The 19,995-nt window shown below is 46.4% G+C and overlaps 7 protein-coding genes across 7 annotated transcripts; 5 read left to right on the top strand and 2 right to left on the bottom strand.

Moving 5' to 3' along the window:
* Positions 1 to 30: 30 nt before the first annotated feature.
* ARB_01336 (uncharacterized protein) lies at positions 31 to 2,759 on the top strand (the record flags this gene model as incomplete). Its single annotated transcript, XM_003012331.1, has 4 exons — positions 31 to 34; positions 182 to 213; positions 281 to 1,511; positions 1,630 to 2,759. The coding sequence occupies 4 exons, from the start codon at positions 31 to 33 to the stop codon at positions 2,757 to 2,759; spliced, it is 2,397 nt and encodes a 798-aa protein (XP_003012377.1).
* A 1,079-nt stretch (positions 2,760 to 3,838) lies between these two features.
* On the bottom strand, positions 3,839 to 6,135 carry ARB_01335 (uncharacterized protein; the record flags this gene model as incomplete). Its single annotated transcript, XM_003012330.1, has 5 exons — positions 3,839 to 4,036; positions 4,096 to 4,948; positions 5,034 to 5,802; positions 5,885 to 6,028; positions 6,114 to 6,135. The coding sequence occupies 5 exons, from the start codon at positions 6,133 to 6,135 to the stop codon at positions 3,839 to 3,841; spliced, it is 1,986 nt and encodes a 661-aa protein (XP_003012376.1).
* Positions 6,136 to 7,194: 1,059 nt separating this feature from the next.
* ARB_01334 (uncharacterized protein) lies at positions 7,195 to 8,580 on the top strand (the record flags this gene model as incomplete). The annotated part of the gene is made up of 1 exon (XM_003012329.1): positions 7,195 to 8,580. One exon carries the CDS (start codon positions 7,195 to 7,197, stop codon positions 8,578 to 8,580), a length of 1,386 nt encoding a protein of 461 aa, XP_003012375.1.
* Positions 8,581 to 10,863: 2,283 nt separating this feature from the next.
* Positions 10,864 to 12,039, top strand: ARB_01333 (uncharacterized protein; the record flags this gene model as incomplete). Its single annotated transcript, XM_003012328.1, has 2 exons — positions 10,864 to 10,924; positions 11,051 to 12,039. 2 exons carry the CDS (start codon positions 10,864 to 10,866, stop codon positions 12,037 to 12,039), a joined length of 1,050 nt encoding a protein of 349 aa, XP_003012374.1.
* Positions 12,040 to 14,047: 2,008 nt separating this feature from the next.
* Positions 14,048 to 15,173, bottom strand: ARB_01332 (uncharacterized protein; the record flags this gene model as incomplete). The annotated part of the gene is made up of 2 exons (XM_003012327.1): positions 14,048 to 14,920; positions 14,991 to 15,173. 2 exons carry the CDS (start codon positions 15,171 to 15,173, stop codon positions 14,048 to 14,050), a joined length of 1,056 nt encoding a protein of 351 aa, XP_003012373.1.
* Positions 15,174 to 16,265: 1,092 nt separating this feature from the next.
* ARB_01331 (uncharacterized protein) lies at positions 16,266 to 16,982 on the top strand (the record flags this gene model as incomplete). Its single annotated transcript, XM_003012326.1, has 1 exon — positions 16,266 to 16,982. The coding sequence occupies one exon, from the start codon at positions 16,266 to 16,268 to the stop codon at positions 16,980 to 16,982; it is 717 nt and encodes a 238-aa protein (XP_003012372.1).
* A 387-nt stretch (positions 16,983 to 17,369) lies between these two features.
* On the top strand, positions 17,370 to 19,909 carry ARB_01330 (aconitase family protein; the record flags this gene model as incomplete). The annotated part of the gene is made up of 3 exons (XM_003012325.1): positions 17,370 to 17,469; positions 17,623 to 17,735; positions 17,801 to 19,909. 3 exons carry the CDS (start codon positions 17,370 to 17,372, stop codon positions 19,907 to 19,909), a joined length of 2,322 nt encoding a protein of 773 aa, XP_003012371.1.
* Between the last annotated feature and the right edge of the window lie 86 nt (positions 19,910 to 19,995).

Here is a 19,995-nt window from a genome sequence, read left to right as displayed (position 1 = left end):
CAAGGGGATTGACTTCCACCCCACAGAGCCATGGGTAAGCCTGCATATAAACCTATGGAGTGGGATGGCTTGTTTCTAACTAATGATTGCTATAGATTCTGACGACATTATATAGCGGTATGCTGTTGCACTGCACTGGTATAGTAATAATACGCCCCAGTTGCTGATATTCTATATTTAGGCCATGTCTACATCTGGTCTTATGAGACCCAGGTAAGCGTCCCTCTGATTCCACCACAACCATCTCATGCAGACTGCTGATACCTGGTTATTGCATTAGTCAATTATCAAAACGTTCGAGCTTACCGATGTCCCTGTAAGGGCTGGTCGGTTCATTGCGCGAAAGAACTGGATTGTCTGCGGCTCAGATGACTTCCAACTGCGAGTATACAATTACAATACCTCGGAGAAGATCATTTCCTTTGAAGCTCACCCAGACTACATTCGATCGATCGCCGTTCATCCAACCCACCCGTTTGTGTTGACCGCTTCAGATGATATGACAATCAAATTGTGGGATTGGGACAAGTCATGGAAGTGTGTGCAGGTATTCGAAGGCCATAGCCATTATGTTATGGGTCTTGCCATCAATCCCAAGCACACCAACACGTTTGCTTCAGCGTGTCTCGATAGAACTGTCAAGATATGGAGCTTGGGCTCACCTAACCCTAACTATACCCTTGAAGCGCACGAGACCAAGGGTGTAAACCACGTCGAGTATTATCCACAGGCCGATAAGCCGTATCTTCTCACAACTTCCGATGACAAGACTGTGAAAGTCTGGGATTACACCACAAAGGCATTGATTGCTACCTTGGAAGGACACACTAGCAACGTATCTTTCGCTTGTTATCATCCAGAGCTTCCAATCATTATATCTGGTTCCGAAGATGGAACTATCAAGCTCTGGCACGCAAACACTTATAGGCTAGAACAGTCTCTCAGTTATGGCCTGGAAAGGGCCTGGTGTGTTAGCTACCAACGGGGTAAGCAGGGGATTGCCATGGGATTTGATGACGGAGCTGTGGTGGTTAAGATGGGTAGAGAAGAGCCTGCCGTATCTATGGATGGATCTGGTAAAATTGTCTGGGCTAGGCACAATGAAGTCGTCTCTACTGTCATCAAGGGCGGTGATACAACTCTCAAAGATGGTGCACCTCTCTCCCTGCCAACTAAGGATCTCGGCTCCTGTGAAATATACCCTCAGACACTGGCCCATTCCCCCAATGGAAGATTTGTTTCCGTTTGCGGAGATGGCGAATATATTATCTACACTGCTCTTGCCTGGAGAAACAAGGCATTTGGGCAGGCGTTAGATTTTGCTTGGGGATCTAAGGACAACAGCAATGACTATGCCATCCGAGAATCGTCAACCAGCGTTAAGGTATTCCGAAACTTTAAGGAGAAGAGTGGCGGGCTTGATGTTGGTTTTCACGCTGAGGGTCTAAGTTCCGGCGTCCTCCTCGGCGTCAAGGGTCAAGGTGGCATTGGCATGTTTGACTGGGAAACTGGTAATCTCGTTCGCAGGATAGAAGTCGAGCCTAGAGCTGTCAGTCGCCTTCAAATAAAATCCTCCGTTTATTATTTCACACTACTAACAATGTCTTTAGGTGTATTGGTCCGAATCAGGAGAACTGGTTACCCTTGCATGTGAAGATACCTTTTATGTCCTTCGTTTTTCAAGAGAAGATTACATTGCGGGACTCAATGCTGGACAGGCTGATGAAGACGGCGTTGAGGCTGCATTTGAGGTGGTAACGGATGTTAATGAAACCGTTCGCACCGGTGAATGGGTTGGGGATTGTTTCATTTACACAAACTCGACAAACCGATTAAACTACCTTGTCGGTGATCAAACCTACACGATTTCACACTTCGATCAGCCAATGTACCTCCTTGGATATCTCCCCCGGGATGGACGAATTTATCTTACCGATAAAGAACTCACAACAGTCTCCTTTGCGCTATCTCTTTCTGTTGTCGAGTATCAAACCCTTGTCTTACGAGGTGACATGGACTCTGCTACAGAATTGTTGGAGGATATACCAAAAGATCAGATGAACAAAATTGCCCGATTCTTGGAAGGCCAGGGCTATAGAGACCTTGCGCTCGACGTTGCTACCGACCAGGAACACCGCTTCGACCTTGCTCTCGGGCTCGGAAAACTTGACATTGCACTGGAAATCGCTAAAGTAACAGATGTTGAGCACAGATGGAAGACCGTCGGCGACGCAGCTCTAGCAGCATGGAATCTTTCTCTAGCCGAGGAATGTTACTCTAATGCCAAAGATCTTGGATCCCTACTTTTGCTACACTCGTCAAGTCGAAACAGTGCCGGCCTTCAGAAACTGGCCGAGCAAGCAAAGCAGGCTGGCTCGCACAATATTGCATTCTCTGCTCTGTGGCAGCTGTCTGACGTGGATGCATGCATTGACCTCCTCGTCCAAACCAACCGTTTTGCGGAGTCTGTCTTCTTTGCCCAGACTTACAAGCCTAGCCGCACTCCAGAGCTGACTGTCCAGTGGAAACAGAGCCTTGAGAAAAATGGCAAAACCAAAGTGGCCCGTATCATAGGTGTGCCACCAGGTGTTGAAAATTCTGATGATGACCTTTTCCCTGAGTGGGATAATTATCTCAAACTCGAAGCTGAGGGTGGTATAAAAACCGCAAATTTGATCGATATTGATGCCAATGGCGATGAGGATGAGGCAGCCACAGAGGAAACTGCAGAAGAACCTGTAAACGGTGCTTCTGAGTGATCTTTACGCATTTTAGTTTGTTCTACACCTTGAAGTGTTGGACGAATGCAGTGGCAGAAAATGTAGTTTGAATTTTAGATTATGAGAACAATTACAGTGAATGAACAACTCTTACGTTTAATAGCTTCATTCGCATAATATTGACTATTATGCTAAGAATATTGGAATTATTTCCATTTTTACATTCCCCCGATAAAATATCTTACATTCTTGACGAAATTATTACAATAAGTCAGAACTGAACCTTGGAAGCAGTGAGTGTTACGTATATACGTAGAGACTTGTTGGCCGATTTACGGATCTTGTATTGTTTGGGGTAGCTAATAAGAGACACGAAAAAGCATCCTTCCCCTGTTCGCCAGAGCTAACTATCAAAGTGCAATTCGTCAAGAGAAAGAAAGGTAAAGTTGATGGGCTGGGAAGCAATGAAAGAGCCGGATTGGGTATCACTCCGCAATTCACGCAGAGTATGGTCTTAGATGCTGGACCATCCGTCCTCAGAAAAGTCAAGTCAAAGCGCAAAGAATTGCTAGTAAAAACAAGAGAAAAAGAAAGAAAATGGTCAAGCCATTCACACGAATGAGTTTCTGACCATCGTGGACACCCATGAAAAAAAAGGGGAGAGAGATAGAAGAAAAGAAAGAATCAGAGGTAAGACAGGGGAACCATTTCTCCAAGGCCTGTGAGACAGGAGGGGCAATGGAGAGGAAAAGATGGAAAACAACGCAATATAATATATAGAAACAAACTCGAAAAAGCTCCGTCCACCCACCGATGATGTTGCAATAAAGACAAACCAGCAAATGAAAGAAGAGAAACGTTATGAGGAATTGAAGAGTTGAAAGCACGAGTGCGATGTGATCGTTGCAATCTTTGCCCCTTGTATGGAGAAATTTATCCTCTTGAGAAGGGAAACCCGTAGTGTTAATTCATATGGGGGTGGTGGTGGTCGAAATGTCACGGGAATGAAACGAAACGAAAGCTCTGTAAAATGTAGGAGGTTGGTGGAAGATGCAAGGGTTCTATGCAGGTATCGTGATAACTGCAGAAGGTAGAAGTGAAGAATAAGATGAGATTCTTTATTCAGGGATACTGCCGAAAGCAGGGTCTCTGACGCTGCCACCTCCATCATTGAGGCCTGCCACTGGGCGATTGTAAGACCATCCTTCAAACGGCTTTTGCATGGTCCTAGAAAGTCCGGAGCCTTCCTCGTAGGAGTCTACAGGGACTTCTGAGGTAAACTCAACATCAAAATTTGCAGTGTCACGGGCATCCGCCTGGAACCAGTTAGTAAATGAAGAGGTAGGACATTAACAAAATTATGGTCAATACACACCACGTTAGGCCGGAAGCTAGGCTCGTATTTACGCTGCAACAATTTGCGCCAGTCGATATTAGCGAAGAAGTGATGGCCTTTGATTTCTCCAGCACCGTTGGCTCCCAGCCGACGGTGAGGATCTCGGTCAAGAAGGCGAGATAGAAGGTCTCTCGCAGCTCCTGGAACAATCTCTGGGCCTGGGAAGGTAAGAGGGTCATGTAAGATTTTCCGATACATTTCATTTGTATCCTCGTCGTAGAATGGAGGAAGGCCTGTTAACATCTCGTAAAGAAGAACTCCCAAAGTCCACCAGTCAACGGCCTTCGTATATCCATGGCCAAGGAGTAGCTCTGGAGCAAGATATTCAGGAGTTCCACAGAAAGCTACAAGGGAGAGATTCCCGTTAACAAATGCAAAAGGAGACAAACAAAAAGGTTCGGGTTTCTGGTACATACTGTTTGTGCGATCTTCATCTTTCATGCCAAGTTTGCAAAGGCCGAAGTCACACAGCGCAATGTGACCGGAATAATCTAAAAGGATATTTTCGGGTTTTAGATCTCTGTAGATCACTTTAAATCCGTGCAAGCATTCTAGAGCGCAAAGGAGTTCAGCTGTGTAGAACCGAGCCCTATTGATATCGAACCGTTGTTCACGCTGAAGATGATGGAAAAGTTCACCACCATTCACAAATGCCAGAACTAAGTATAGTTTTTCGGGCGATTGGAAAGAGAACTTTAGTGGGACAATGAACGGATTGCTAATCTGTGATAATACAGATCTTTCGGCCAGGGTATGTTCCACTTCGGAGCGAGAGATGATGTGGGCCTTTCGAATGGTCTTCATAGCATATATCCGTCCAGTGTCTCGTTTCCTAGGTGATAATATTAGTTAGTATATACTGAGATACTGCAATGGTATGTGAACATCACTTCCGTGGCTGCTCCGTGTTGACTTACATGACTTGCATAACTTTGCCGAAACTGCCTTTCCCAACAACTTTCAGGAGTTCGAAGTCAGCCATAGTCAGACTACGCTGACGGTTTTCCACGAATGAAACGCCAATTTTTATGCTTCCGGTGCCAAACTGCAGGTCAATCCACTCCGACCCAAGCTGGCCAAGTTGCTTCTCTTTTTGGGCAAAAGCTGCTGCAGCCTTTTCGCGCTCCTTTTTGCTGGCTTTCGGATCTTCGACAAATCGACGAGGCTCTTCAAAACGAGGGTTGATTTTGCAGGCCCCGAGGAAGATATCATCGCTGCGCCCACTTCCAGGGCGTGCGGCAGGGTTTCGGATATAGACTTGGACATTTAAATCGGTGACCCGAGAAACATCGAATTTGAAAGAAGTATTGTCACCGGCCCACAGTGGATTTTCTGGGGTGCCTGAGACAGAATCAACGAAAACCTGAAGTTTATCAAAGTCCAGGAGGGCGTACGGCAAATGTTTTGTAGAGTATCTTCCATGGTTTGTTGGAGCCGCGTTGATTCCGCCACTTGTGGATTGTGGCCTTATGGGATGGGCAAAGGAGTTCGGGATGTGTGATGCATGAGAAGAGGAGCTTGGCCTCATCGAAGCAGAGTATGAGCCACTCGAGCTTTGATAATGGGAATTGAAAACTTGTTCATAATGAGGAGATAGGGAGAACCCCTTTCCTTCATGGAGGGTCACAATCAGGATACCGGGCTTCAACGAGTCTGTAGGTGGGTTGGCGGTTGCCTCGGAAGCAGCTATATGGATAGAGGAACGTATTAATATATGCTAGTAAACACCCAGGCAGCCCTGGGAACTTCAGAGGGGGCCGAATCTCACCTATGGAACTTGTGGAAGACGATGCAGTCGGAGTCTTGCTGAGAGGAGCTCCCTCGTCGGCGGAAGGTTCTGCCTTAGGAGAAGAAGCCGTAGAGGACCGGCTGAAAGTGTTTGCAAGGGGCGCCAGATGCGTTTCCTTAAGTTCTATATAAGTAACATATCTCTGTTAGCCTCTGTGAACCATGTGGTAAATGTATCTCCATAGACCAGACTGAGAAGACTACTATACTTTTAGTTAATTTCCACGACATCTTGAAGACATATAACCCTGGTGATTGACAGAGCTGTCTATCTAAAGAGGCCCGGACCTCTTCTAAAGGGGCGTCAATAAATACCCTAGGGCGTCAGGAACAGGAGGAGCGAGCCTAATAACAGGAGGCGGCGGGTGTGGGGGGGTTATCAGTTGGTAAAAAGAGTATCTTTCGCTATAACATCCATAAGAGAAGAAGAAAAGGAAAGTGGGTAAAAGAACAAAAAAAAGGAACGACAGGCTTCCTGTCCACCAGTTTAAATACCTGCAGGTGAACAGGACAGAAAGTTGTGTGTTCTGGTCTTGTCCGTCTCTCCCTGCTCCCTTCACTCTGGCTTATCTTCACTGCGCAGCATCTTCACCTTTTTTTGGAAGCGCGGGCCAGAGTGATGACTCAGCAAACCGCTGTACCGGAACAACCTTAATGCGTTTTAGAGTTGGTCAAAGCCACGATCATCACGTGGAAGGTGGGCTAGCGGTATCGGGTCTAGCGCCGTGTAGTGGCTCGTCATTGCCAGCTTCAACCTCAGACGTTGTGACCGGCCAAACACCTGCTGGCTGTCTGCTAGATTGCTTGTTCGAAAGCTCATGCGCGCTTATATTGGGCTCTGAAGATTCCTCTATGATATATTCTACACCTATTTCCTTTGTCAAGCGAAACCGCAATCGGCGAGACCTCCCAGCGAACGCTTAAAACCCAATTTGACCCGGGGCGCGTCTGGACCATTTCACAGCGAATGACAAGCTGAAGACCGCTAGCTTACAGACAATCACTTGGGTTTTCTCCTTTCAAATCGATTATAGCGGGAGCTTGTCACCATATTTGCCTCAACGGATGATGTGCAGACAAATACAGGTATGGGCGTCATAAGGAAGAAGACCGCGGCGCGCGGCACAGACGGAGGGACAAAATACCACTGCGATGTCTGCTCTATAGACATCACATCTACGGTTAGTACGCCTTAATCCGACTTAATTCACTTTGGAGCTTAAATAGATCTAACATTGGTATCTAAAGGTTCGGATATCATGTGCTCATAGCGCATGTCCTGAGTATGATATGTGTGTTCCTTGCTTTGCGCGTGGAGCAGCCACAAAATCCCACGATCCCCGAACCCACCCGTACTCTGTCGTTGAGCAGAATTCTGTTCCGATATATGATCCGGACTGGGGTGCCGATGAGGAACTCCTACTGTTAGAAGGAGCAGAAATATATGGTCTTGGATCATGGGCTGACATTGCAGATCATATCGGAGGATATCGCACAAAAGACGAGGTCAGAGATCATTACATCAAGACCTATCTTGAAGGCTCCAATTTCCCGCTTCCTGACTTGGCCGATCCACATGACAAGTCATTACAAGAACAAATACCTAAGGAGGAATTCCAAGCACGGAAGAAACGGCGTATTCAAGCTCGCAAAGAGGCTGCTAAGGCTGCACCTCCTGCAACACCAAAGCAAAAACCAACTGCTTCGGTGCCAGCCTGCCATGAAGTCCAGGGCTATATGCCAGGTCGACTTGAATTCGAGACCGAATTTGCCAATGATGCGGAAGAGGCCGTACAGCACATGCAATTCGAACCTGGGAATGGTCTCAATGCGAATGGTGAGATGGATCCTGAAATGGAGCTTAAGATGACTGTTAAGGATATCTATAATTCTCGGTTAACGGCGAGAACCGAACGAAAGAAGATTGTATTTGAACACAATTTGCTTGATTATCGCAAGAATGCTGCTCAAGAAAAGAAGCGAACGAAAGAGGAACGAGACCTTCTAAACAAGGCTAAGCCATTTGCCCGAATGATGAACCACGAGGACTTTGAAGAATTCACCAGAGGCTTGGAATACGAACATAATCTTAGGCTTGCTATTGCTCAGCTTCAAGAATGGAGGACAATGGGAATTGGGGATCTTAAGAGTGGCGAGAAGTATGAACAGGAGAAATTACAGAGAGCCCAACGCTCTGTACCCCAAGGTTCCTTTGACCGTTTCAGCACTGCCAGACCGAAGGCTCCGGCAGGGTCAGAGGGGCCATCTGCTGCTTCCCAATTAACATTACCAGAACTCCCGCTTCGACTGCAACGGCCCGGGTCTTCCAAGGCCAACCCTTCGGAGCCGCCCCTTAACGATTTTGACAAGGCGTTTGCAAACCCAAGCTTAGCCGGTACACCTGCACCCCAACCAGTGAAGACCAAATATACAGTTCCGCTCATCACCGGGCTGGTTCCCTGGAAGTTTGAAAATGATAACTCACCAGACCTGCACTTGTTGACAAAGGATGAAGCCGAGCTTTGCAACATCTTACACCTAAACCCGAAGCCCTACCTGGCTATTAAAGAACATCTGCTTAAAGAAGCAATGAAACAAGGCGGAAATTTAAAGAAAAAGGACGTCAAATCAATGTGCAAGGTAGGGCTTACTTCATTCACCTTGGTGTTTATCTAACAGCCGTTTTCATACCAAGTGCCTCATTTGCTGACCTTGCATTCTCTCTACCTAGATTGATGCCCAAAAATCAAGCCGTATCTACGATTTTATGGTCCACAGTGGGTGGATTTCAAAGGCGTAAACACCTTCTGTTGATGACTTTTCACGACATTTTAGCTGCTCCTGCTTACATTGTTACCCACCTTTTGGAAATCAATCTATTCCCCATAGCTCGGCTTTGTTTTCTCTTTTGAACTATTTCCTTGTTTGTAAATGTGCCCGCCGTCAAGGCTAAGTATCTCCGCGTTTCAAATGAGTCGTGGGTACTTCTGGCCGAGAAGTGCGTAAATATGAGCAATACTTTCTACCCAAATTTTGGTATTAAGTAGAATGCTACTACTGTGTGACTTCGGAAGGTAATGATCTCCTCACCTCACTCTTCGCCTCCACCTCTGTACCATCTTCGGGAAACTCATGTCGGATCGATCTGGAGAAAGTTTGATATGCGCGTTCCTGATGACTAATCACACTAGTACTAACAGGGGCAGTAAGGTTTGCTCCAAGCTGCCTCTTTGAACCTCAAATTGCGGCCATCGACAGCCAGAAAGCTACGAATCCCTAGAGATCGACATCCAGAGATCGACACACATATTCCTTTCCTAATTTCACCCTATGAAAGATTTCAGGCAAGAGAGGGGAGAGTGTCCAAATATAATGCAGTTAAACTGGACCATTGATTCACAGTTATCTTCTTCATCTGGTCCGCGTCAGAATTATGCGAAACGTCTTACGAGGCACTGCATGTCTAGGAAACAGTCAAAATTGCAAGATGAGGGGACCATACAATCCTACCCATACGACACTGACGTGATGACATTTATTAACCCAATTGGACCTGAAAACGCTTGTATTATCTTACGCTAACATAGCGATAGATGCATTGACCTGCGTGGTTGAGAAACGCTGACGCGAGCGGACGATAGAGGGATAAATCATGACAGAAAAGAGTAAAACACAACTGAGTGTGACACGCACGTCTTTTATTCGGTACCGATGTTATGACATGTTCACTTTAGGAAGCCCAAGTTCTGTTTCTGGCTGATCGGACCACTGCCAACCCTCGCTGCAGATACAAGCATTAAGCTGTATATGATTCCCACTTTAATTCTATATTTGGCTATAGACATCCTACTGGCTCAAGTCATTGCACCTGATTATAGACGAAAGGAGATGCTTCTTTCGTTGAATCTATGGTCTCAGTGCGGGAGCTAATTTGTGTTGAGGATATGCTTCCCGACTTTGAATAAGCATATGGCTCTATGAGTGATATCTGCGACTCAAAGCTGCACTTGGAACACCTTAGTGCAATCCAAATGTCAAGCCCCGGTAATCTGAGCTCATAATACCATTCAAATGACGAAGCTTGCACATGAAGGCTTTATTCAACCCGAATATCTCGCACGATGATGTGGCGGAGTACGTATTCAGGTTGAGCAAGCACAGGACATGGTAATGGCGCTTTACTGTCCGTATTTGAATATACCGTCGTACCTGCTCGTTGCCCCTCACGACTTCATTAACAACAAATACGTATTATCAAGTTTCCGCCTAGGGTTATATGTCCAAACAAATACGTTCTTCTGGCATGTACCACAATTGAGTGAGTTGTTGCATAATAGATACCTGGGTGGTCACACTGGTCTCCAAAAAGGAATAATCTCTAACCTCTAAAATGTTGAGAGAGCTTACTTGAGTAATTTCTCTTCAAAAACCATGGTCTCAGATGTCCAGGTACGAGTTATTTTCTTGTAGGCTAACAACACCTTCCATTCATTGTTAACACAATTTCTTCTCTACACATTATGTTTCATTGCCGAAGATACGTAGTATTTTGGGCAAGATATACCAGGAAGGACTGTGTTGAAGGTGAGAATGTACTCAGTCGGTGCAACGTTTCTCATGAACAATGTTTGGATCCCGTCTATAGCATCACCCCATGTTTGGAAACTAGTTCTCTGTTAATCGTTGCATTTTATACCCCGCCTGATACACCATCTATGATTTCGGTGATATCCTAGAGACAAATATGTCTATTTAAACGGGCCTCAAAGTTCTCGGAATGTGAGATGAATGGCTGTTGAAGCAGCCGACTCAAGCTCGAGGTCCGGAACCAGAGTAAACATAGCTACTTCAAAAGCTTCCTCACTCTTATCAGGTATGCACTTTCCTAATGAGTTCACATCATTAAGGAGTCTGTGCTAATAAGTAATACTCAGAAGGCGCTTCATCCTAATTATCAAGATGCGTTTTCAGACTTTATTTTATCTGTCCTTTATTGGGCTTGCTGCATCTGCAGCTATTGGTGCGTTTTCCGGTCAAAAATAGGCAATTCTCCCTTGTTCAGTATATTCACACATTCGTGTAGATATTCGAAGGGTTGGGGATGAAACCCATATGAAGCATCGTCGCACACCGCAGTTAGGTCTAGACGGCCTTCTGGGTAGCCTTGGGGGTTTGGGTGGTGCTCTTGGTGGCGGCCAGCAAGCAGGAGCCGGAAATGGTGCTGCTGCAGGTGCGGGAGCTCTCCAGGAAATGGACAAAGATGAAAATCCAAGTCCGACAGCTATGGCAAACGAAACAGGGGCAGCTTCTCAGGAAACTGGTGCTTCTAATTCTACGGCAACTGCCACAGGTGAAAACCAGGCGGAGAGCCCAGCACCAACTACTGAGAGTTCGCCCATGCCAAACTCACCTGAGGCAAGCCAATCTGCCCAGGGGGCCATGCCTTCGATGTCACCCAGCGGCAATCGTGATGACGGGACCCAGTCAATGACTCAAGAGCCACAAACCATGGGAGGCAAGCCAAAGCAGACTATGGGAGACCAGCCAAAGCTAACTATGGGAGACCAACCAAAGCAAACGATGAGTGGTGACCAAAATAAACCGCAGACAATGGGTGGTCATTCAACACAACACGAGAGTATGGTCAAACAGTCGAAGCAACCAGAATCCAATGGCACCGAGACAACAACTATGCCTGAATCTGAAGGTGAAAGTGCACCAATGCCAACTACTAGTGCGGAGCCTGTTGCCAATGGATCTCGCCCTCAGGCGTCTGATATGTCAGGGCGCCGTCCTCGTCCTTCAGCCCCTCAGACAGGGAAGATGCCGGCGAAGCAGTCTATGACTCCAGCCGCCACTGCCACTCCTACTGCCACTGCTTCCGCTGTGAAGCCAACAGCTACCTCCCCTGCCCCTTCGGTAATGGACCTAATTGCGGATGACGACCAGGAGAAGCAGATAGAAGGTACGGCAAAGGCACCATTGAAGAATTCCACAAAATCACCTCCTTCGGCCTCTGCCGCTAGTGAACAGCCCTCATCTGCATCTTCCTCACCACCTTCTCAAGCTGATACCCAAACAAAACCATCATCATCATCATCATCAGAGGTGAACTCATTTTTTAACGGCCTGTGATAATGAAAACTAATGGCATGGCTATTATGACGTGGCTTTAGGGTCAATGGAGAAGCAAATGAGGGCCACAGAGTGGTGGTATGAGATGATGTCAGGCCTAGCCCCACGGTTTTACCGGTTATAAGAAGCACTACCGTTTAATGCCCGTGCTGTCTTCAAGGTAAGTAGACAAAATTGATGTTCTACGGGTGCTCTAGTGGGAGTGGAAGAACCACCTCTAGGTGGTATATGAAGAGGCGAATAGCTGTCCTGTCGTTCCTTGTTGATTTCTTTTATCTGGATGATTTCATATTTTTTTTTTGAACTATGTACGCACCAATACCTCCTGTCGTTAATTAAATCTGATGAATTTTCTATGTAGCGCAACAGCAGACCCTACTTATCTAAAGAAGAAGCCTATCTAATTTGGTATTTCTTTACGGAGTACTCATGATATTTTGGCGCGGTAATGGTATATCGTTCCCTTAGATTGGATAATTCCAGGCTTGAATCTATAAAAAGAAGAAGGCAATGGATGAATAGAAAATAAAGAGTCAAGTATCTAGGATGTTCATCGAAGTAATTGAAGTACTAAATACTTTTTCTAAATAACTATGGAGATCCAGAAGATGTCCGTCCTGTATTAGTCCTGGGCACTCAACAGTAAACAAAGTGGCAGGGTGGAAAAGACGCAGCTCTGCTAAAAACTGTTATGGGTTTAATCTTCCACTAGACCTTTAAAACGAAGTATACATCTTGACCACAGAAAGGCACAAGATGTTGGCAAAGTTGTGGTTTAGGTAACGAGTTGAACGCCGTGTTAAAGCTCAGCCGTAGATAGAACGAGAAACAGGGTAATCAATGTAGCAGTGGCAATAATAGCCAGGAGTTCATATCGTCTTCTAACGAAGTTGTCATTATTAAAAGTGCGGCCGTAAGCGAAGGTATTCAACATGCCACGAGAGTCGAGCTGTGCTATAAATTTGGGCTCCTTATTCGACTGTTAGTCATAATAATAAACATCACGCTTCAACTGCCGTCTAAGTCGATGACAGGGCAGTCTTCTTGCAATAATGAGTTGTTGCTCCCCTTTTCCTTTGGTGGTTTGGAGAGAGAAAGTCGGAAGTTGAAATTTTTCTTTTAGGTAAGATTCCGCGGTCAGGTGACCTTTGGAGCCCCGTTATTCGCTTTTACTTTAATCCGAAATATTCACGTGACTCATCTGCCTTGACCAACCTTATATTTTCATGCAACATTTTGCATTTCTTTCCCTTTTCTCCTCCTTTTCTTCTTCACACTTTTATGAAATTCTTATATTTCATATGAACGCACATAATCAACCTCCACTTCTCCTTTCCATAGGATGGCCAGGTCAGAATGTGTACTAGATGAATATAATGATTGGCACATCATGGCATCAACACTCAACTTAGAGATGAGTTTTTGGACCGCCTGTGATTATGACATCTACATCGCTAATTGTATTGAGCAACATATTTCCTTTAAAGCTGCTCTGTGTTGTACTCGACTGGGGTCATCATTTTAGTTTAGAAGTTATAGGAATAGTGATAGCAATGCATGATTATTGTTCCCATTAACTAGAGAAACAAAACAGACTGATCAACATGTGTGGTTGAACATATGACAAGGTGAAAGAAAAAGGTACGGTTCATCATATTATTGCTTATTGCATATCACATACATACGTAAACAGTATAGGCATTGAAAAAGTGGCATATAGGCTTGATATATGGGTATTATGCAAGAGATTTTCATGACGACATCAATCATACCATGCAACAATCGCAAGCCAGCAGAGACAAATTGAGGAATAGTTGGGAATCTCACGGCTGATACCGCTTAACTAGCAGAGTCAGCCCAAGCTAGGAAGAAAGAGCGATGCTGCGGTGACGGAATGCTAGTTATTCTCCATTGAAGTTTCCGCAAATTCCAGCCAATCTCCGGAAGTAGCTCTTTTCCAGAAGCGTAAAGAGCCGTCATCCCCCGAAGAGAGTAGACAATCGCCTAATTAAAAAAACATTGTTAGAAATGATACGGCGTATGCAATGTGGCAGAACATACCAGCGTGAGAAAACTGAATTTGCCAGACATCAAGATGTTTACTGTCAATCGATGCAACCTCTCTAAAGGTATGCTTGAACGGGCTTTCAGTGTTTTTCCTAGTATCTGCAAGTGTTCCTGATGTCTGACCTGCAAGGGCAGTGCCAATTGCAGATTGGGTGGAGGCTCTAGAGGCAGCATTTGCGGATCCATTTTGCTTGCTGTTGCCGCCATTCGTGACTGATGTGTATATCTCAAATATTTTGATGGTGCCATCTTTTGAACCACTGCCAATAATATCAAACCCTCGAACGGAGCCGTTGGCCCATGCAATGTCCCGCACTAGACCAGTATGGCCAGTCAGCTCAATGGCATGGTAAAACTTCCTGTTCGCTGCCATTCGATACACCTTGACAGTGTTCATCGCCGCAACAACAAGGGATAAACTCTTGCTATCCCAGGACGGCATAACCATATGGGTCATGTCCATTGGATCATGATGGAACTGGACCTTGAAGCTCGTCTCATCTCCTCGTGAGGGCTCCGAACAAACACGAAACTGGTCAAGTTGTTGCCATTCCGAGAGGTTATCCGCACCAACAGGCTCCAATACGGTGAGAAGACCATCGCGAGTTATTAGAGCCAGCCAGGATTCGAGGTCAATATTTCGAAAGTCTAGCGAGACGTACGGCGTGCGAATAGAAGAAGTCAGACGAAAGATATTCCGGAAGCGCCGACCAGAGTTGCGGGACTGCGTCACATCCTCTTGCCATAGTTTAAATTTCATATCTTCCCCTACGGTGCCAATATGCTGGCCAGTGAATGGGCCGTTCCATGCTGCCTGAGACAGAGAGGATGTGAGAAACGAAATTCCGATCATAACAAATGCATCTCTCCCTGGGCTATCTTACATCACGAATTTCTGCATCATGTGCTCGCCAAGTATCTGCAAGTTCCCAGCCATCATCCTTTTGATCCCACACCTTTATTCGGTGATCCGCGGATGCAGTGAGGATGCGATTACCATAGAAGTTGAACTTGGTTACTGTAACCAAGTCCCGGTGGCCGGCATCGAACTCGGTGAAAGCTGTCATCTCCGCGAAAGTCGCACGCAGTACCTCATCTCTGCTTATAACATGGATGGTTCCTGCATGAATGAATCAATCGCTGCGCAACTTGGCCTTGTCGCAAGTTGATTAAGATAACAGAGTTTCGCGATTCGCCGGGATAACTAAACACGTGACGCTGATAAGCGCAGCGGCTGTTTACTTTGACGCCCGAAAGGACAACTTGCGGCAACTCTAATATAGGCGTATATACAAATTTTAAGCGCCGAATTTTCTAACAGTCTTTGCTTTTGACTATAGTTGGGTGGCTTCACGCTATGTGCAAGATACGATGACAGTAACTCTCAGTCGGAGAGAGACGTGGAGTCTCATCGCACTATCGATAGGGTGCTCAGCCATATTGGTAAAAAATGCACTTCAATATGGGGAGCCTCTGGTGGCTTCACTGGCATTATCTGGAATCGCATTTGCTGCGAGCTTTAGCCTTATTCGATGGCTAGGAAATGTATTCATAAAAGCTGGGCTGAAAGGAAAGGACATGTCCAAGCTTAAGAAGATAGAGATGTAGGTGATACCCAGGGTTGTTTGGAGCGATATATTGCTAACACCAGCTCTAGACCCGAGACGATGGGCGCAGTTGTTGCAGTTGTTTACATTCTTACTCTTATCGTATTCATTCCATTTCCCTTCTACAAAGAACTTGTAGCGGCTACATCCGGCGGAGGAAATCGTGATATACCCCTGCCCGTTCATCGTGTGGAAACAGGCCGTTTTCTTCACAAATTTCCTCATAACAAGGTAACTCCCCTCTCTTCTACTCGTGAAGCTACGACTAACCATTGAAAGCTTGCAACCTATCTTTCTGGATTACTCTCTCTGCAGTCAATAGTGATACTGGGGATTGGCGACGATCTGTTGGACATACGGTGGCGGCATAAGTTTTTCATTCCAGCCTTTGCTGCAGTGCCGATGCTAATCGTCTACTTTGTCGATTTCGGAGTGACACATGTCATAGTGCCTGTCCCCCTTCAAGCTTACTTGGGGCCCTCTCTGGACCTGGGTTGGTTGTACTATGTCTATATGGCCGCGGTCGCCATCTTCTGCCCTAATAGTATCAACATGTTGGCCGGAATCAACGGAGTTGAGGTTTCGCAGTCAATAGCCATAGCTTGCCTGTTGATAACCAATGATGCACTGTTTCTGTCGCCATTCACTCCATACCCACACCCAGCCACGGATTCTCATCTATTCTCAATTTATCTACTGCTACCATTCATTGCCGTTTCACTAGCCTTATGGTGGCACAACTGGTATCCTTCTAAGGTATTTGTCGGGGATACATACTGTTACTTTGCTGGCATGGTCTTTGCCGTTGTTGGAATATTGGGCCACTTCAGCAAAACTCTGCTGCTGCTATTTGTTCCCCAAATATTCAATTTCTTGTACTCTACGCCACAACTATTTCACTTGATACCTTGCCCGCGTCACCGATTGCCGAAGTTTAACCCGCGAACTGGACTCATGGAACCATCCGTTACCGAGTGGACACGTCCTCCGCACCCCATCATCGCAACCGGCCTGGATTTGCTGGACAAACTCTACCTCATGCAGGTGAAAAGAAACGAGGAAGGCAACATTATCGAGACAACAAACTTAACCTTACTTAACCTCTGGTTACTCTGGTTTGGACCGCTGCGTGAGGACAAGTTAGCGATGCATATAGTCGGCCTCCAGCTTCTATGCGGCGTGGCTGCGCTGCTCGTCCGCCACAAGCTCGCCTTGTTAGTGTTTAGAGAGGATAATCGCGGGCCTGGATTTGCGTATAGCTTTGTATAGATATCGTTGCCTTATTAGAAGACATTTGTATTACTAGGTATGTACGGAGAAAACTGTGGAGTTAACAGAAGAATATAAATTAGCCGCGCTAGCCTTCCGAAAGCGGCGACCTCGGCCCGGTAAGAAGCGATGACTAATATCCGCCCCTTGGCAAAATTCGGCCAATCGGAGTACAATATTAGCTGCTGACCGCCGATACCGGCTTCTCCCCACCAGAGCAGCTATGACCAGTTCTTAAATATAAGTATAACCAGCAGCCAGACATTGATATCGAGGTGTGAAAAGAGCTTCAGCTTCAACTTCTGACTCCCCAGCTCCACGCCTCTAAGGCTCCCGTTCCTCTTCTTTTATCATATACGGGGGTGCTCTTCACACAGACTAGCAACAATGCCTGCTCTAGATAAACCGCCCCAAACGCTGTACGACAAGGTTCTCAAGGACCACATCGTGAACGAGCAGAAGGATGGGACCATCTTGCTATATATCGGTACGTACTATTTTACGCGAGCAACCCCATTCAATCATTGGCCTTTAGGATTGACAGGAACTGACTGGAGCTCTTGAACCCGACAGATAGACACCTTGTGCATGAGGTCACATCTCCCGTAAGTCGGATAACATGGAATCCCTGCCCAATAAGTAACTAGCCGTGATTCCCAGGCTAACATTACGTCACAGCAAGCTTTTGAAGGCCTCAAGAATGCAGGACGCAAAGTAAGGAGGCCAGACTGCACGTTGGCTACAGTTGATCATGTAAGTATAAATCCTAACGTTACTGGATCGAATTCTCCATGTACTGACCATTTTGTACCCATTAGAACATCCCAACAACGTCTCGTGAGACGTACAAAGATGTTGCCGGCTTCGTCCAGGAGTCTGATTCCCGTCTACAATGCATGACTCTCGAAGAAAATGTCAAGGAGTTCGGTGTGACCTACTTTGGCCTGGGGGATAAAAGACAAGGCATTGTTCACATTATCGGTCCTGAGCAAGGGTTCACTCTTCCAGGCACAACAGTAGTGTGTGGTGACAGCCATACCTCTACTCATGGAGCTTTTGGTGCTTTGGCATTTGGCATTGGTACCAGTGAAGTAGAACATGTCCTGGCCACACAGACCTTGATCACCAAACGAAGCAAGAACATGCGCGTGCAAGTGGATGGCGAGCTTCCGCCAGGCGTCAGCAGTAAGGACGTGGTTCTGCATGTGATCGGTGTTATTGGAACTGCTGGTGGTACGGGAGCAGTAATCGAATTCTGCGGCTCCGCCATCCGAGGCCTTAGCATGGAGGCACGCATGTCAATTTGCAACATGTCTATCGAAGCTGGTGCTAGGGCTGGCATGATCGCTCCCGATGAAGTCACATTCGAATATCTAAAGGGCAGACCACTTGCTCCAAAGTATGGCAGTGCCGAGTGGAAGAAGGCAGTTGCGTATTGGTCGAGCTTGAAATCCGATGAGGGGGCCGTCTACGATAAAGAGGTTTTCATAGATGCAAAGGACATCGTGCCTACAATTTCCTGGGGAACCTCGCCTCAGGATGTGGTCCCAATTACTGGCGTTGTGCCCGGCCCCGACGATTTCTCGGATGAGGTCAAGAAAGCTAGCTGCCGTCGCGCCCTGGAGTACATGGGACTCACAGCTGGTACCCGAATGGAAGATATCCCAATTGACAAGGTATTTATTGGCTCATGCACAAATGCGCGAATTGAAGATCTTCGAGTTGCCGCTCATATTGTAGAGGGCAAGAAAATTGCTTCGAATGTTATGCGCGCAATGATCGTTCCTGGTTCTGGGTTGGTTAAGCGACAAGCAGAATCGGAAGGACTTGACAAGATATTCATCGATGCAGGGTTTGAATGGAGAGAGGCCGGTTGTTCCATGTGCCTTGGTATGAATCCTGATATTCTCTCCCCTCGGGAACGATGTGCCAGTACATCAAACAGAAACTTCGAGGGTCGGCAAGGTGCCGCTGGCCGAACACATCTGATGTCTCCCGCTATGGCTGCAGCTGCTGCGATAGTAGGAAAGCTTGCGGATGTTCGCAAAATTGCCTCAACAATCCCGATATCACAGAAGAAATCCTCACCTAAATTCGAAATACATCCAGAGGTAGAAGACGAGGAAGAGCTTGATCGGATCCTGGACTACCCCGAAGACAACGAACCACATACCAACACCACCGCTGAGAAGTCTTCTGCTGGGCTTCCCAAGTTCACTACCCTAAAAGGGATTGCTGCCCATCTGGATCGAGCCAATGTTGATACCGATGCCATCATACCCAAGCAATTCCTGAAGACAATAAAGCGAACTGGCCTCGGGAGTGCCCTTTTCCACCCTCTACGATACAATGAGGATGAATCGGAAAATCCAAACTTCGTTCTGAACAAGGAGCCATATCGCAACGCGAAAATCCTTGTCAGTGGCGAAAACTTTGGATGTGGAAGTTCTCGTGAACACGCCCCTTGGGCACTGCTTGATTTCGGCATTAAGTGCATAATAGCCCCGTCTTTTGCCGATATTTTCTTCAACAACACTTTTAAGAACGGAATGCTTCCAATTGCGATCCCTGATGCCGCTACTATCCAGCAGCTAGCCGCTGAAGCTGATGCCGGCCATGAGCTGGAAGTTGACCTTGTCAACCAACGAATCAATGATGCTGCTGGCAATAAGCTTGCAAACTTTGAAGTTGAAGAGTTCCGAAAACACTGTCTCATCAATGGCCTTGACGATATTGGCTTGACAATGCAGATGGAGAGTTTAATTCGTAAGTTTGAGGGACAGCGGACACGCGAGACACCATGGCTCGATGGAAGCGGATATTTAAAGAGACAAAACGGGAATGGAACTGGACCTGCCATGGTGGAGGCTGCTCCTGTTCCCAAGACCAATCGGGGTGAGATCAAAGGTGAGCCTTTGGAATGGTAGGAGAGGCAACCATAACAAAAAGGCCATTACATTTCCTTGTGTTCATATTAATAATACCCTATCCCGTTGAAGTCACGCATGGCATT

The sequence above is a fragment of the Trichophyton benhamiae genome (assembly GCF_000151125.1).
Source record: "Trichophyton benhamiae CBS 112371 chromosome Unknown Abenha-G-c-208f01.r1, whole genome shotgun sequence".
NCBI lineage: Eukaryota > Fungi > Ascomycota > Eurotiomycetes > Onygenales > Arthrodermataceae > Trichophyton > Trichophyton benhamiae.
This window is presented reverse-complemented; position numbering and strand designations above follow the sequence as displayed.